Raw genomic sequence first — 17,355 nt, 5'->3', positions numbered from 1 at the left:
TTTTGTGAGGGACAAACCAATCATGCCTGAAATGAAAGTTGCTGTACCGTTTAAACTGTGTGTCTGTCTCTTTGTGTCTTTCCTTAGCTGGATGAAGGTACACCGCCTGAACCTGACGGCTCATTCGTAGATTACCAGACCAGTATGGTGAAACACTCCAAGGCTATTGCTGTCACCGCTCAGGAAATGGTAAGCCTTCAAGATTGTTGTTTACATTGTTAGACTGTTGTGGAAATATGACCACTATTGTTGATTTAGATGGAAAAAACTTTTAATATGAAATATTTTCAGTATTGTCATATATCTAAAAAATTAAACCGGCCTGTGTGTGATAAAGTAGAACATAAAAAATGTGGTTAATCAATGTCTAATACACTTACAGCCTTAGGTGAAATGTCTCCTGGATTAAAAAATCTTTTAAAATGTACATACTGTTTTTTTATATGGAACACATTTTAGAGCTTTATAATAAAGCATATTACAGTTGTACAGGCAGCCCCTTCGTGTGTAGTTAAGGGCAGTGGAGTAAATATGTGTTTTCCAGTTTTGACTGACACTGAGTGCTGTTAATCCCTCAGATGACCAAATCAGTGACATGTCCAGACGAGCTGGGCGGTCTGGCCTCTCAGGTGACCGTAGACTACAGCCAGCTGGCCGTTCAGGGACGACTGGCTGCTCACACGGCTGAGCCAGAGGAGGTGAGGATGGCCCGGGTGTCACCCAAAGACTCATAGCCTTCACTGTTATACAGCTCTGCTACATCAGTGTGGCAGATTTGTCTTCTAAACACTTATAGCGACATTTTTATAAAACATGGAATGTGACCAAATAGCATTGATGAAATATATCATTGTTGAGCTAAGACACATTTTCTGTTTAAACATTCACAATAAAGATTTTATTATTTATATAAATGATCTCTTACAAACTTGATTTTCTGTTGTTTTTTTGTTTTTTTTGCATAAGGATACTTGCTCAGCAAATTTGAATTGTACTGTGTTCTCTGTTACCAGATTGGTTACCAGATCAAGACTCGAGTGCAGGAGCTCGGACACGGCTGCATCTTCCTCGTCCAGAAGGCTGGAGCTCTGCAGATCACTCCCTCTGACGGCTTCACCAAACGAGAGCTCATTGAATGTGCCCGTGCGGTCACAGAGAAGGTATTACCCTATCATTAAAAGATCTGGGTTCCAATTTTGTGGTCTTTTATTTTTAAGAAATGCATATAATTGTGTCAGTTAATGTCTAATTAATAAAAAAAATGTTATCCTATTTATTGTCCAAGTTGCCCCTTACACTAACTTAATACATCACTTTTCCATGTGGGCTGGAGGTTTTCCTGCTCGGCCTTCTATGAACCACAACAAAGTATCTCAGTAGCGGTTGTTACTGGAAGAGTAAAGCATCATTTTCTCACCAAGTGATTCTTTTCTCATGGACTCAACAATATAAAAGTCTGGGTGCTATAATTAATTTAATCATATGCCTCCTGAATGAATGCATTTGGGAAGAGACCATTTGCTAAAGGATGCTTAAGCTTCTAAGGCTGACTGTTTAATTGATAGTCCTTGGCAAAAAACATTACCCTGCAGACTGTTTTAATAATTCATGCTTAAGTATTGCACCAATCATATGCAAGCAGACCATCAACATTGTAAAGATGTGGCCTGTAAATGCAAACTGATGCCTAGAGGTATTAGTACTAGAGAATCCCCAGCATTTTGCTTTATATATACTACTCTCAATAAAGCAAGAGTTTATTCTTTTGCTTTACATCGTCACGACAAGAAAAGAAAAGCATTGCCTATGTACCATGCTCATTCTGTTTTGATTCATTATTTTTCCTGCTCCTAACCCATCATTTCTTTAATATAAGAATTCAAGTGCCAAGTCATTTCTTTTTCCAGAAACATCAGTTAATCATTTTCAACTGCCACTCAGGCATGTGTAAGGAAAACAAATAGATTCCAAACCAGTTTGACATGTACTCATTTCACCAAGTGAGTGATGTTGTGCATTGCTCTGCACCAACACTGTGTTTTGCTGTCACAGCAAATTTTTGTGCTTCTCAGTTGAACGCATTATTAGGCACGGTCCAAGGAGATGTATATCACAAACAATGCAAAATGGAAACGTTCTTCAGAATTTGTTGCTATTATCTGCCCTGTTTTGACCAGTAAATATGTGTTGAACTCCATTGCATCTGACCAAAAAAGCAATTAATACTTAACAGTAATATTAGACAGTAGTGGAAACTAATAAAAAAAAAATGGCTGTGTACAAAATAGATAAAATGCACTATCCAGCTGCTTTTTAAACAGTAAAGGTATTTTAAATGTGCTCCCTGCCTTAGGTCAGGATATCTGCACACCTGTATGATTATAGGGTGTGATGTCTGTCTCTGTCCACAGGTGTCCTTGGTGCTCTCGGCCCTGCAGGCAGGCAACAAGGGCACTCAGGCCTGCATCACAGCAGCCAGCGCAGTGTCTGGCATCATCGCCGATCTGGACACCACCATAATGTTCGCCTCCGCCGGCACACTCAATGCAGAGAACGACGAGTCCTTCGCTGATCACAGGTTAGAGCTGGGAATGTGCCAGATTGTGTCTGTATACAAATATTACATTACATTACAGTCATTTAGCAGACGCTTTTATCCAAAGCGACTTACAGGAAATACAATTATGTCAGACATCACTGAGGTCTACAAGTGCAAGAAGTGACTGAAGACTAGTTTAGATTTGCCCTCTGGTTATCTTTCATCTGAAACAGACAGCATGACATATTAGCTGGTGAACAGGGAGGCAGGAAGTCTCTGGAGTTAGAAACTACAAATTACCCTCAGGGTTTGAAATATGGAGGAAGTGTCACATCTCTTACTCTTCTTGCTCTCAGACTAAAGACTCCGCTTGGAGGCAGGATTCCCATTGTGCTAAAAAAATGAATCTGATCTCATTTTGGTTATATTCTATGAATCTCATATTGTTTAGTTAAAGTGTTCATGAAGTATTGTCTGACGGTTGATAAATGGCCTTGTTATTTCTGAATTAATTTTAGTTCAAAAAGATAAATATCTAATGATCCAAGACGGGAGTCGTCACATTACATGTCGCTATGACCAAAACTTATTAACCTTACAGATAATTGTGAGTGAAATTGTACTGCACCCCACTGAAGAATCATGAAAGCAAAAATGTAAAGATGCCCTGCCGGGGAAGGATCAAAGGGAATGGAATCACTTTTTTATCTCAAATGATGTCACGCAGCTCACTTAAAAATCAAGAAGAAACTCTGCAGCAGCTTCCTGCAATTTCTCTTGTCAATCTCAGAGAAATAACAGACTTGAATAGTGACACGATCTGGCCTATCCTCCTTGTTTTTGCACCACGTTTGATGTACAAATGTCTTTGATATGAAAAGAGAAGTGTGCCAGTGTGCACCATTTTTGATTACTGTGAGTCAAACACATTCACATTTTTAGTTCTCAGATCAGGGATTCAGTCTTTTGTCTCCCTTCCTTTTTCTGCCTCCTCATCTTCTCTCTCAGGGAAAACATTTTGAAGACAGCCAAAGCTCTGGTGGAGGACACAAAGATGCTGGTGTCTGGTGCGGCTTCCGGTCAGGACAGGTTGGCTCAGGCCGCCCAGTCTTCTGCCAAAACCATTACCCAGCTCACAGATGTGGTCAAACTGGGAGCTGCCAGTATTGGCTCTGACGACCCTGAGACACAGGTTAGCCGGTCTTGTATTTCATCCCTCAGTTTTCTGTTTGTCCTTTATTCACGCTGACTGTTATCAGAGATATTGAAGAATGAGCCATTCATGGCAGTAACCTTTCAGATTCTCATCTCTTTCCCAGGCTGAGTTGATATACATTGGTGTCTATCTGTGTGTCCTTTCTCCAGGTGGTTCTCATAAATGCTGTCAAAGATGTGGCTAAGGCGCTGGCTGAGCTCATTAGTGCCACCAAGTGTGCCGCTGGCAAGGCAGCAGATGATCCATCTATGTATCAGCTGAAGGGTGCTGCCAAGGTGAGGGGATCAGGGAGTCTGCAGGTCCTGAAACTGTGTCATCTAATTTAAAAGCCTCCAGTGGGCTTGAATACAGTTAAATATGGTGACTGTGTTGTCTGCAGATTTAGATTTCCGAAATAAACTGATCAACTTCTCTTTTTTTTCCCAATGACAGTCTTATTTTCCCTTGCAACTCATATGATAACGGTCTATTAAAATATCCTCATATTAATTCATGAACTTGTTCCGATACCATTTTTTCCTTCCTGATACTCATTCGAATTTCCAGAACTTCTGTATTGGTCGATACGAAGTACGAATGATAACAGTGGGTTAAAAAAAATTTTTTGGGATAGATGCATTGAGTCGCATACTCGCCATTTTAGGTTGAATCTGAGACATTTCTGATACTGATATTGATATCGGAACAAACCTAGTATGTTGGAATACCAGACATCCTCCTCTTCTTCAGGCAGGGCCATTCATAAACTACAGCACCTCTCCTGTCATTATGAAACCTGTTCACATGAGTTACGTCCCAGTAATGTAAATAGCCAGGAAATTAATATTCTGGATAAAAGGAAACTGGGATATTTGTATCAAAGATAAATATTGTGAATCCTTTGCTTAAACACATAGCCAGTGTAGTGGACATTTGTCTGAAAAATTTAAATCAAATTGAAATCAAAGGACTACTGACGCACCATGGGTATGTGTTATACGCAGGCAAACTTAATACTAGTTACTTAAAAAAATTAAAACAGAAAAATTAGATATCCTAAACAACTAAATAATTAAATTAAACAAATGAGTTACAAAAACTATCTTAATCTGTCAAAAATCGAATCTAAGTAAAGCAAACATCTAGAATATTTAAACAATACAATTTAAGAGTAAAACACCTAAATACTAACAAATAAATATCCCCTACATGCAGTGTAACATTTTCCAAGTCACACTGAAACTGCTCATTATCACCTCTAGCTGTGAAGTTTGAAAACAATTCACAGTCTGTTGGCGCTATGTGTGTGTTGGAGTCTTTCAGATAATTATAACATGCCTCACATGCTACTTTAGGACCTGAAGGGAAAAATATAATCTTGTAAACCATTTGTAAGAATTCAGCATCACGTCTTTATGGCTGTGGTCTTTCCTGCATGGGCTCTGTGCGCCCTCTATCTTTTGAGTTTGATATTGTACAACCTCATAGTCTTGTGCAATGCTTCAACCACAGAGCAAATCTGTGGGAGGTTATACCAATCATACAAAAAAATGCAAAATTTGCTTGATAATATACTATGTAAGTTGTCCTATTGTGTTGCAGTGTAAAACATGACTTTGTCGGTATGTAAAGCTGTCAGTTGTTCTCCTCTCTGTTTGAATCTTTCATATTCTCTCATTGTTAGCCTCAATATTACAGAAATTAATTAATTATTCTCATAATTCAGTCATCATGACGCTTAAACATACTCTAATGCTCCATTGCTCTGAAATGTTGATATGTGGGAACAATGATTTGATCAGTTTTCATTTTCTATCTTCTCTTGTTTGTCCGTCAGGTGATGGTGACCAATGTGACGTCGCTGCTGAAGACAGTCAAGGCTATAGAGGACGAGGCCACTCGGGGCACCAGAGCACTGGAGGCCACCATCGAGTGCATCAAACAGGAATTGGCGGTGAGGATGTGTGGAGGGCGTGTGCATGGATGCTTGATAATATGGACAACAGTAACGCAGTATCACTAGTATGACTAATCCCAGATTGATGCTGAATTATGTTTTTGGTGATTCAGGAAAAATAAATCTCATCATGAAAATGTTAAAGGGTTGACTCAGCAAACTTAAATTTGTTTTCTTTTACTGGATATTCTTATTTTTCCTTTTTTACCAGTGTCCCAATAAAATTTGCATACTACCACTCAAATGACACCCACCCACTTTGTCGTCCGTCCCCAGGTGTTTCAATCCAGGGACGCTCCCAACAAGACGACCACACCTGAGGAGTTCATTCGCATGACTAAGGGCATCACCATGGCGACAGCTAAAGCAGTGGCTGCAGGGAACTCTGGCCGGCAGGAGGACATCATCCATACAGCCAACCTCAGTCGCAAGGCTATTTCAGACATGCTCACCACCTGCAAGGTTCTTTTTTTATCTTACTAGTAGAAATTTCATACATGTCTTATGACTTAATGTCATGTTGTTACTATTTATACTATATATAAAAAAGGAAAGTTATACAGTGAATCTGGAGTGTATATGTTTCTGTTTTTCAGCAAGCGGCCTACCATCCAGAGGTCAGTGAGGAAGTGAAGAACAGGGCACTGATGTTCGGATCCGAGTGTACAACTGGATACATCGATTTATTGGAACAAGTGCTATTTGTAAGTTAAAGATTGTGTCAGTCAGGAGGAGAGAGAGTGAGATATATTTAGTTCTTTGCATTCACAAGTAAGACAATGAATGTTTATGGCAAATAGCATTTTTAGAAGTAGAAAACATGCTGTCATAATAGCTTATGACAAAATACATTAGACTGATTTTCACCATTAACTTCCTATTCTTCGCTTCAATTTTTAATTTATTTTCAAATACAGGAAGAAAACTTGACAGTACACTGTGTAAGTTGTATATTTTGTATCTAATTGTTCCAACACACCTTTGAAACAGTTTTATGCTCATAGTGAAATATTCAAACTCAGGATGCCATCATTTTACAAGTGCTAAATTATATAAACTGGAAACATTCTAGATTTAGCATTCATCTGCTTTTAGTATAACAAATTGTATTTCTTTAGAAATTCTGGGACATTAATTTAACCTTTGGTAAAGTGTTGTGATTTTAATGATGCTTGGCCACATGGAGTTTGTAAGGTTGGAGCCAATCCTCATTTTTTGCACACTACCAGAAGAACCTTGTCTCAGTCTTCTCAAGCAGTATAGTGTTTGTTAAATGTATGTTTTTGTGTGTGTGTGTGTGTGTGTGTGTGTGTGTGTGTGTGTGTGTGTGTGTGTAGGTTCTGCAGAAGCCTACTGGAGATCAGAAGCAACAGTTAGCATCTTGCTCCAAACGAGTGGCTGGAGCTGTCACAGAGCTCATCCAGACGGCAGAGGCCATGAAAGGTAACGGCTCACACGCTTCACACACTGACTCCTTCTACAGTGTTATGTATGATCAACTCAGAAAACTTTTATTTCTTTACTAATGAAACTTCCAACAAAATCTGCCATGTTTATAATCCCCAGTAGGAAGCTACTCCATCTCCAAGATAATAAGCTTCTTAATTTCCCAAATAACAGCGAAACATTCCTTTTAAACAATCTTTTTGGTTATATCCCTGTCCTCTTTCTCTTGCCACAGATGGAGGTAAGTTAGGATCGTTTTCTGTACTGTGACTTATTTCACCGGTTGTGAGCTGTTCGACACCTCCTCTCCTCGGCGCTAACATTGATTCATTTAATCTCCTTTTTGAAATCCAGCTTCTCTCAGGCTTCTCATGTACATTGAGTCAGCTCCAACCATCGCGCTTCGTTTAATTTGCCACCTCATTTTGAATAAATCACTCCATCTTCATTGCAGTGAATGGCAGTTTGTGGCCTCCATCATCAGCTATGCATGGGATGCAGTGATGTGTGGCTCTCTTTTTTTATGTGTGTGTTTGTGTAATCACAGTATTGTTGTTGTTGTTGTTTGGCATGATCTTTTGACACACCACTTCCTGTACTACTTTTTTGAATCCTGTTTAAAAAATTCAAATCTTACTATTGTGTGTGTGTGTGTGTGTGTGTGTGCGTGTGTGCCTCAGGCTCAGAGTGGGTAGACCCCGAGGATCCAACAGTGATCGCAGAGACGGAGCTGCTCGGAGCGGCAGCGTCCATTGAAGCAGCAGCTAAGAAGCTGGAGCAGCTCAAACCCCGAGCCAAGCCTAAGGTGGGTTACCACATGACATAACTCACTGTGACGTTTTCAGTGTATGGAGAGGAGAAGCAGATAGTGATTTCACTACAAAGTTGTTCCTGAAAGAGTTGCAGAGCAGTAGAAACATTTGTTTAGCAGTATAAACCTTTAATGCTACAAGTCTGTGTTGAAAGTTTTTCTAACCACAGAAGAAAATGTTCATTATTTAACAGTAAGGTTATGACTCGTAAAACACAAGATTTCATTACAATGGTTAATATAATGTACAGATTGTAGACAGTAGAGGAAGAAGTTATCAGATCTTTAAGTAAAAGTATTAACACCACAATGTAAAAATACTCCAATAAAAGTTCTGTATTCAAAAGTTTACTCAAGTAAAAGAAAAGAATATAGTCTATGTTAGACACGTTTCCTTTGTAGCAATGCTTTGCAGCATGACCCTTTATACCAGTCATCAATGTTCTCTGCTTGTCAGTAAACGTCTCTATGTTGTTGTTTGTGGTTTGTATTCAAGTTTCAATGTTGGGAATTTGAGATTTCACAAGAACAAAATGACACATTTTGTTTTTTGACATTTACAGAATGTTGCTCTGTGTCTTGTGTCGTCTACTCCCTGTTAAATATTCCCATCAAACTTTTTTTGCCCTTGATTTAAGATCACAACTTCACCAGAATCTCTTAACTTGAACTTTCCATAACAATCACCGACATTCAAGTTTTACCCATTATTGGATATCGGTACCCATGAAAGTTGTACTTTGTATCTCTGCAGCTGAAACATCCCTCAATGTTGAATTGAAAACTCATACATTATATATTATCTTCAGCCATATTCCCTTCTGCCATGTGTTTCCCGGTCCTCCACCCGTCATCCGTCCTGTGGTAGTTGTAGCTAAAGCTTGTCCCAGTATATGTCCTCTGGCTCCCAGTTAATCCCTCCCCTCCTTCCCTGCCTGCCCCCACCACCGGAGGCCTTCTCTGCAGGGCTCTGTCTGATATGTTTGATATATTAGGTTGTTATTCAGTTCCAACTATATATCAAACATATTCCTACAGTGTCCCGCCCTGTCTACAGACTTGTGGCGTGAATGTGTGTGTTTTAAACAGGCAGACTAGAGTATGATTGGATGTGTGACACTGACAGATAATCTTCGTGCAGAGTCTCGTTTCTTCTCCGGTTTGCATCAAGCTCCTTGTCAGCTGTTAAAAGAAATGCTTTGTATCTGTCTGCTTGAAGGTTTTGGAAGACATCTTTTGTAGAAAAATCATCAATCAGATGTAACTTTCTTCATTTCAAAGTTAAAAAATGCTCTCAGTGGCACGAGATTGAGTTGAAAAGAGTTACATTTCGGAGCGATTGCCGATGATTTTACGTGGTATTTCACCTAAAATCCTAGTGGTACTGAAGGTAGCAAACTTCATCCTCTCGAAGGATCCTACCTGACTGATTGGTCTCCTTTACCCTCAGCAAGCGGACGAGACACTGAACTTTGAGGAGCAGATCCTGGAGGCAGCCAAGTCCATCGCTGCAGCCACCAGCGCTTTGGTCAAATCGGCCTCGGCTGCCCAGAGAGAGCTGGTGGCTCAGGGCAAAGTGGGCCTCATCCCTGCCAACGCTGTGGACGACGGACAGTGGTCCCAGGGGCTCATCTCTGCTGTAAGTATTTAGTAAGGGGGCCATTTTACACAGTTTACAATCTGAGGCACAATTTTGCCAACAACATTTTCGGTCCCTGCTTTTCTCTTCCAGGCTCGTATGGTAGCAGCAGCGACCAGCAACCTGTGTGAGGCAGCCAACGCCTCCGTGCAAGGTCATGCGAGCGAGGAGAAGCTCATCTCTTCAGCCAAGCAGGTGGCTGCCTCCACCGCCCAGCTGCTGGTGGCCTGTAAGGTGAAGGCTGACCAGGACTCTGAAGCCATGAGGAGACTACAGGTGCAGCTCAACTACCAATTTGTTCTCATAACCATGGAGCAGGTTCAGTGTTCTTGTTAAATGCTGCTACAAGCTGTTCTCAACGGATCTCTTTCTCTGATAGATTGCTGGGAATGCAGTAAAGAAGGCGTCAGACAATCTGGTGCGGGCCGCTCAGAAGGCAGCGTTTGACAAAGCAGATGAAGCCAACGTGGTGGTCAAGACAAAGTTTGTGGGTGGAATAGCACAGGTAAGGCCGCAGAGCAGTGGAGAGAGCCTTTGAAAGTTGGTTACTCTTGCTAACCTGAGTGGGGAACATGTGATACACACATTTGATAGTGTATTTGTTATTCTAAATTTGGATACTTATTTAATCATTTATAACATATAGACATATTAGCACTGGATAAGGTTTATTTAAACATCCAAATCTTAAGAAATACTGTCTGTCCTCACTTACATATAGACTCAAATATTTCTGTAATTATGTCACAATTATTACATTCTTGAATTGTCTTTGCTACACTGTCACATTTAACTATGCACTGCAAATTTGCAGCATTGATTTAATGCCTCTAAAAAATGTAGACCAAGTTTGAAATACGCTCAGCTTCTAGATTAATTCCTTCCTCCTCTTGTCTCTTCACGTTTTATATGTTCTTAGGAAATATATTAATCCTCTTTAATCCAGTACTCATGCCAGTAAATTCCCCCACTGCGGGACTAATAAAGGATTATCTTATTTTATCTTAGTACTGCATTTGATACTTGAAATGTGGGAATTGAAGCTTAGTACACCTGCAAACACATACAATACACACATAGAAAGATGACAGATTTGTTAATATTTAAGCGTAGGTTTTATGTGAACCACACGCTGGCTGAGTGGAATTGAGGGAGTTATCTTAAAATATGTTTTACAGAGTTGTATTGTGTGTAAGTGTGTTTTTTTTTTTTCTGTCTAGATCATTGCAGCCCAGGAGGAGATGCTGAGAAAGGAGAGAGAGCTGGAAGAAGCTAGAAAGAAACTGGCTCAAATCAGGCAGCAGCAGTACAAGTTCCTGCCCAGCGAACTACGAGAGGACGACAACTAAATATTCAAACTCACATCTGCATACGCTCTGAGCTGTGTGAAGAGCACATCTGTATTTGTGTTGAGAGTTGTCTCCTTTGAACAGGGACCTACAGGGTCTACAGGGACTTCAGATACATTGTGACTGATTTAACACACCAGTAATGCCCAAGTCTCCAGTGAGTCCACATCACATGGAAAGATCTCAAAGTCAACTACACGCAAGTTTGAATTACTACTATATGGAACTGACTACTTTCTGAAAACTGACTGAAAAAAAAAAAAAAAAAAGAGTGAAAAAACTGCTTGTTGTCCTCATGTATAGCAGATCTACTTTGACTGATCCAACCTGAACCAGAATGTGACATGCTCTGGACAAACAGCTCAGCTCACATGCGCTCATGTTTGCCCATAAGCTACAGCTTCTTCTTTTTTTGTTTCACAAATTGCAGCTCTTAATCATAAACTTCTTGGATGAAGAAAAAGATTGTATTGCCATTCATGTGATATAGCCGTTTTAACTGCAACGTCACTCGGAGAGCAAAAAGATTTCAGCTCGGTACTCTGATATTGTTTGAATGTTCGGCCTTTATGCTCCAATTTGGCACCTTTTTTAATATCCGTTTCAATCACGGGACGAGTCTTGACTTTAAATCAGTGGTCATTAACCCTTTATGGGAGGTAGGATGCATATTAGTGTTGCTTGGACCACAGTGTAAATTTCAATAACATACAGTTATTTTGGGAATCTGCCTTTAAAGTAGACAGTGATGTAAGCGTCTTTGCTTTCATTTTTTATGTGAATATTGATGGGCTCTACATGCAAAATGTCTTTTCTAAGGTGCAACAAATTCTACATGTTTGTCTAAGCTCTTGAATATAGGCGTCATCGTGTGCAGCCGCTCAGACTCGAGTAGAATGTTTTACATTACCTTAACGTGAATGCTTTTCTACACAGGACCACATATTACCCTTGAAGGAATATTTATTGCTCCTGATTTGGTTTTTTTTAGCAGAGAGGGGTCAGAAATGGTCTCACTTATTTACCACCACTAGCAGAGCCTGTGGTTAAAAACCTCCCCAATCCTTCATACATCTTTTTGGTATTGAGACCTACTTACAGTATAAACTGCATTTGATCATCATGCATTAACATGGATGGTGCTCTAGGGGGCAGCATTGGTTTCCCTTCCACCATGCAAACTTAAAGTAACAATATAGGATATGATATTGTATAGTCGAGTGCTTGTTTTAGTTTTAAGTATATAATACGTGGTTAGAGTAACCAGGCAGGTTTATTGGATACAACATCTTGCAAATTAAGAATACCTGTAAATACCTCAGACGGCTTTAATCAACTGATTGCTGTGCAGTGCCACTTCTGTGCTTTGTCTGACGGTTACTACTCCCTGCAGATTTACTTTGGCCCCTTCCCTTGGTGATTTTCTATCTCACTGTTAGAGAGTGATCTAGTCCTCTCTCCAGCAATACTCAATCACTGCCAGGTATTGATTTGAGTCCGTTCGTCTCCAATTCTGTAAATTCAGAAAGAAGCACATTTCTAAATCTGAAAATAACTTGGCAATAATCTGATTGTTTCAAATAAATCTTGTTAGAATTGATGTTAAATAAGTGGATTGAAAGTGAAGTGACTGCAACAATAATCACTGCAGCTCATCTCCTTTGTTTTGGTCCATCAGTCTATGAATTGAAGGGTGCTTTGTGCGACTATACTGAATATACTACTATTGCTGCAATAGAAGAACCTTTTGTTTACCGAGTTTGATTGTAGTGTGTTTGGTTTCCTCGTCTTACTTTATGGGCTGTGTTTCTATATTAAACTACAGTAAATCGTAAGATAAAAGGTCCTGCTGTGAAAATGCATGGCTTTGTGCTTCAGATGCATCTCTTTGTTTATACAGTGACAGAGTTTAACATTTAAGGATGCACTGAGTGATTCTGACCTCCACGTACAAGACAGTATACCATAGCTAATGGTTCAAGACAGACCGTCACTTACAGTTTTTTTATTTTACTTTCAACAGTTGGGTCTGAATTCAGAGTTGTTTTCTGACATTGTATTTTGTGTGTGAGTGTGGGAAGAAGGGGGGAGGGGGGTCCACTACTCATCAGTCAAGTCTGTAGTGTTATTATTATTAGTGCCTTAGTCCGTAGCCCATACAGTGTCTGGTCAGTTTGAGTGACAGCTTCACCTCATCGGTCAGTAAAAGGTACTGGACGAGCAATTATTTGGGAATGCAGGTTCATGTCAGTGGGGTTTTTCTAACACTTGTTGTCCCACTTGTTAACGTACTGTTCCTCTTAAGTGCTGAACCAACTGCATCCCCTCTATTTTTCTCTTTTACACTCTATGCCACATGTAAGGCCTTTTGGGGAATACAGAGGAACTGTCCACCAGTCAACAAAATGTGTTGCTGTAGATGTACCAGCTGATGGTATATATATATATATATATATGGACACATTTTTGTACTGCATTCCATGGGCATGTACCACAGTGCTTCTAAACTACAACAGACTGGAGATTTTAGTCTGTCAACTGCTTTATTGTATGTTATGAAGTCACTGATATGTTATGGATTGGCTTTTTTCTCCTCGTGCTTTTAAGCCTCTATGAAAGATAAATGTGATAAGAACATGTCGATATATCTGTCACCATTAAGATGTCGTGGCGCATTTCAACAATGTGGAGTAATTGAAGTGTCCTGTACGTTTTTCCCTCCGAACAGAATAAAATTATGAAGTTACTACAATAAAGATAAGTGATAACGTACAATATAATAGATATTTATCCGGCCTCAATAAAACTATTTTTTGTATTCACTGAAAATAAAGCATTTCAATGTAACTTTGTGTGTCAAGTTTCCTTTGGTGGTTATTCATTTTGTGGTGCAAAGCCAGTAATGTACATGCATTTCACTGTTATCATATCCTCACTCATTTCTTTTTCATTTTGAGACCTGCAAAACATGCTTTTTACCATGTGTATTATGTGTTCCCTCATTTTGCTGATGCTTCCAGGTTGAGGTCCTTTTCCGCTTTTGTTCGTGTGAACGTAAATTTGAACTTGGAAATATCTTAAGTCCCCCCCAATTATAAAACTTTACCAATACTGCATCCAACCAGAACATTTTAGGAATTTCCTTCAAAAAGGGAAAACACCTTTATACAACAGGTTAATATAATCAAAACAAAACAAAGATGCACATTTGACTGTACTCCAGAGTTATTTGGAGCACGCAACCTGAGTCACTGATCTTAAGGATCAAATATCTGTAACCACATTCAGGGTCATGGCTACCATTGAGGACACGGGGGTCGTGTACTTTCTCTTTTTCTGTGTACATTTGTGAGGTTTTAGCAACCAGGTGAGAGTTTACATTCTACAATTCAAATTTGTGATTATATTTGTCATTTTACAGGCTGAATCCTGTTTTTTCAGACTTAATATACTTAAATTCGACTACTTTTAGGTAACTTAAAAAAAAAAACTACGGTTGGGTATCAACATTTGTACCAAAAAATACCTACCTTTGGGTGATATAAACTTATTTTTACTTGTTTTACCTTTCTCTCATTAAACAAAATATATAAATTTGGTTAATACATAAGTGTTTGATGAAGGACATTGCCTCAATAAAATAGTCTTAACTAAGAAAATTGAAATCAGAAAATATATGATCAAAGAATCCTTGAACAAGACTGAGAAACAGACCAAACATTCAATACCCACTTTTGACAGTTTTCAGTCATTGATGCCACAAACACATTTTGGTTGGTACCTAAAATGTATAGAGGATCAAGACCCAGAGCTAGAAGGACACGGTTCTCCACCAGAATTTTATACCTGTCAGTTTTAAGACAACTTTGAAACAGCATTTAGACCTTTATCTTGAGAAATGAAGTTCACAGAAAGTAAGATTTAACAGTTGGCTAACTAGATCTGACTCTCCATATGTGTGTGTTACATCCTCTTAGAAGGCCTCAGCAGCAGTACTGACAGGATGCAGAACCACAACAGGTTCTCCAGTCTCTGTGAAGAACAGAGAATGGAGAGCTGGCAAGCGAACAAGGTATCTTTACGCGTGTCAGTTGAGTGTTAGGACATGATGTTATTTCTGAGTCAGCGCTAAACCTGGAGCTATATTCAGTTCACGCTAAGAAGTGAGAGCCGTTCTAAATTTGTCGGGCACTAAAATTTGAGGTGGCAATGTCAATTACTGTGGCACAGCTGCTCCGAAACACTGCTTTAAAATCTGGAATCCTTTTTCTGCCATTTTCTCCTAAAGTGGTTTTTTTAGGCTACTAATGCATACGCTTTTCCAAGTGACAGAAATCTAACCCCTCCAAAACGTTTTTAATATTTTCCAGTTCCTACTGGATCGGACTTTTAACAAGAGGCCCTGTTACATTGACTTGGCTGAGGGGGAGACGCTAAAAGGACGAGGGCATTGAATTTAATGTGGACAAGCAGCTGATAGAAGATAGCTCATCCATTATTTTTACAGCCTAAATCTAATTATGATAAAAGTCAGAAAGCGGATACGGTTACTGATGACTGCTGCAAGCTACATAGCAAGGTTATAGGCTCCACCCACTAAAGACAGTTTTATTCAATATAAGATTACCTGCCCTGACTTGTAGGTGCCACAAGCACAATGAGTACCTTCTCAGCCACAATGACCCTGAGTCACTGCTTCATTTCTAACAGTTTCATTTCACTAAAAGATGATTGTCACATCAGGTTGTTGGCTGTGTTACTCCGATGATGTAAAATGACAGACCAATGAGACGCTGTAACAACCGTTGTGCACAGTAGCTAAACCCACTCATCACACTGATATTTTTACATGACCTCACATATAAGCCCCTCACGTCTAAGCGGTTCTGATGAGCCTGAACAAGTTGAATCGCAGCAAGAGATGAAGTTTGACTCAGAGGGATTGGGTGGAACACCAACATTGTTCATCTTGATACTTTTAATTACTGAGAAGGAAGTGAGAAATTACAGTCCAGACATAAACAATGAAATGCTCAGCCAGCTGTCTCAACACATCTATGATGAACCATTCAAAAAGCTCTGGCCTTCATTCTTTTACTCACTACTGGGTCTGCAAACTGTTAAACCCCTTTAAAAAATACTCACAAAAGAGCTGTGATACACCACAGAAACAAAGACTGTTTAGATGAGTTATGAGTTTTTCACAACAATAAATCAGTTATGCATACACGGCCATCAACAGACAATGGTCACCTAATGAAATCACATTTCAAAGGGCTTTAAACTTCATATGTGACTCTTCAAAAGGACATAACATCATTGTTACAGGCCTACATAGCTCCCTGCATGATGGGTATTCTTGGGATACTGAGGGTAGGTTCAATTATATCACCCGTCACAGTGAACTTAGTTCAGCCAATACAGCCTTTTTACTTTAAATCTGGAAGTGTCGAGTATTTATATAGACTTAAGATTGTGGATTGGCCTGATTAAAACAATATGATAAAAGGCTTTAATGAAACTGTGAAGATGTCCACTTGGCAGGCAAAAATACTCAAAAAATGTTGTTCATGTATAATGGTCCTGGGAAGACAATATAATAACCACAAATTGAATTACATTAAAAAGACTTCTGTCTGCACTGTAGATAACTCTGAGCCCAAGTATTTTAGGATTATTTACAGACAATCAAAACCCAAAGCCTTAATCAGAGTATATCATTAATTGTTGAAGAGGTACAATGTGTCGATGTTCGTCTCTCTATGTATCCTGGGTGCTAGGGTGACATGGATTGCGCCATGATCCTCTCTGATCTCTGTATATGACTGGCATGCCTGGCTGGCTGCTTAACAGTCCACAAAACACATGGCGGGATGACAACACAGTGACAGCTGACTGCCTTAATAAAGCTCCATGTCCATGCCTGGAACACCAAAGAGATAAAATATAGGAGTAAAAAACACAGAAGAAAAGGGACAAATTATTTTATGCAAAAAGTAAACTTTCTAGAAAATATTCTAAAAAGAAGTTTAAATTTCACTATCAAAACTTGGACAGCACTTTGTTGGATCCTCCAAGTGTTTCTAATACAGTCCTTTCTTCATAAAGGAATCACTATGGTCCGATTTGAAAGAAAGCTAATTACCCCTTTTGTAAAAATCAGATTCAGTAAAGGTCATAGTGGATGGGAGAGCCATGGACAGAGTCAAACAGATGCTTTGAAAGAAGGAGGACCCAAAACACAAGCAGAAAAAGGAAAACAACGAAAGAAAGGAAGGATGCTAAAATCTAAAGGCTCCAAACAACAAAATACTGTCAGTGTGGGTTTTTAGGTCCTCATGGACAAAAAAACACTGCTGTTCATAAAGTATTACATAACCCTAGTTAATCTGTCTACAGCATACATCTTAATTTTACCC

The 17,355-nt window shown here is 39.3% G+C and overlaps 1 protein-coding gene across 1 annotated transcript in view; it reads left to right on the top strand.

The window, feature by feature from the left end:
• The window catches only part of tln2a (talin 2a), an 85,978-nt gene extending 72,204 nt beyond the window's left edge, over positions 1-13,774 (top strand). The window contains exons 44-58 of the mRNA XM_054607873.1: positions 88-189; positions 579-698; positions 1,014-1,160; positions 2,412-2,578; positions 3,548-3,731; positions 3,905-4,030; positions 5,572-5,688; positions 5,968-6,153; positions 6,288-6,395; positions 7,029-7,134; positions 7,818-7,942; positions 9,399-9,587; positions 9,681-9,863; positions 9,967-10,092; positions 10,808-13,774. Of these exons, the coding sequence (XP_054463848.1) occupies positions 88-189; positions 579-698; positions 1,014-1,160; positions 2,412-2,578; positions 3,548-3,731; positions 3,905-4,030; positions 5,572-5,688; positions 5,968-6,153; positions 6,288-6,395; positions 7,029-7,134; positions 7,818-7,942; positions 9,399-9,587; positions 9,681-9,863; positions 9,967-10,092; positions 10,808-10,936 (2,115 nt within the window). The 3' untranslated portion in view covers positions 10,937-13,774. The remainder of the gene's footprint in view (positions 1-87; positions 190-578; positions 699-1,013; positions 1,161-2,411; positions 2,579-3,547; positions 3,732-3,904; positions 4,031-5,571; positions 5,689-5,967; positions 6,154-6,287; positions 6,396-7,028; positions 7,135-7,817; positions 7,943-9,398; positions 9,588-9,680; positions 9,864-9,966; positions 10,093-10,807) is intronic.
• The last annotated feature ends 3,581 nt before the right edge of the window (positions 13,775-17,355 follow it).

This window comes from Anoplopoma fimbria, chromosome 2, assembly GCF_027596085.1.
Source record: "Anoplopoma fimbria isolate UVic2021 breed Golden Eagle Sablefish chromosome 2, Afim_UVic_2022, whole genome shotgun sequence".
Classification (NCBI taxonomy): Eukaryota; Metazoa; Chordata; class Actinopteri; order Perciformes; family Anoplopomatidae; genus Anoplopoma; species Anoplopoma fimbria.
The sequence above is the reverse complement of the archived record's forward strand: the minus strand, read 5'-3'. Positions and strand labels throughout refer to the sequence as shown.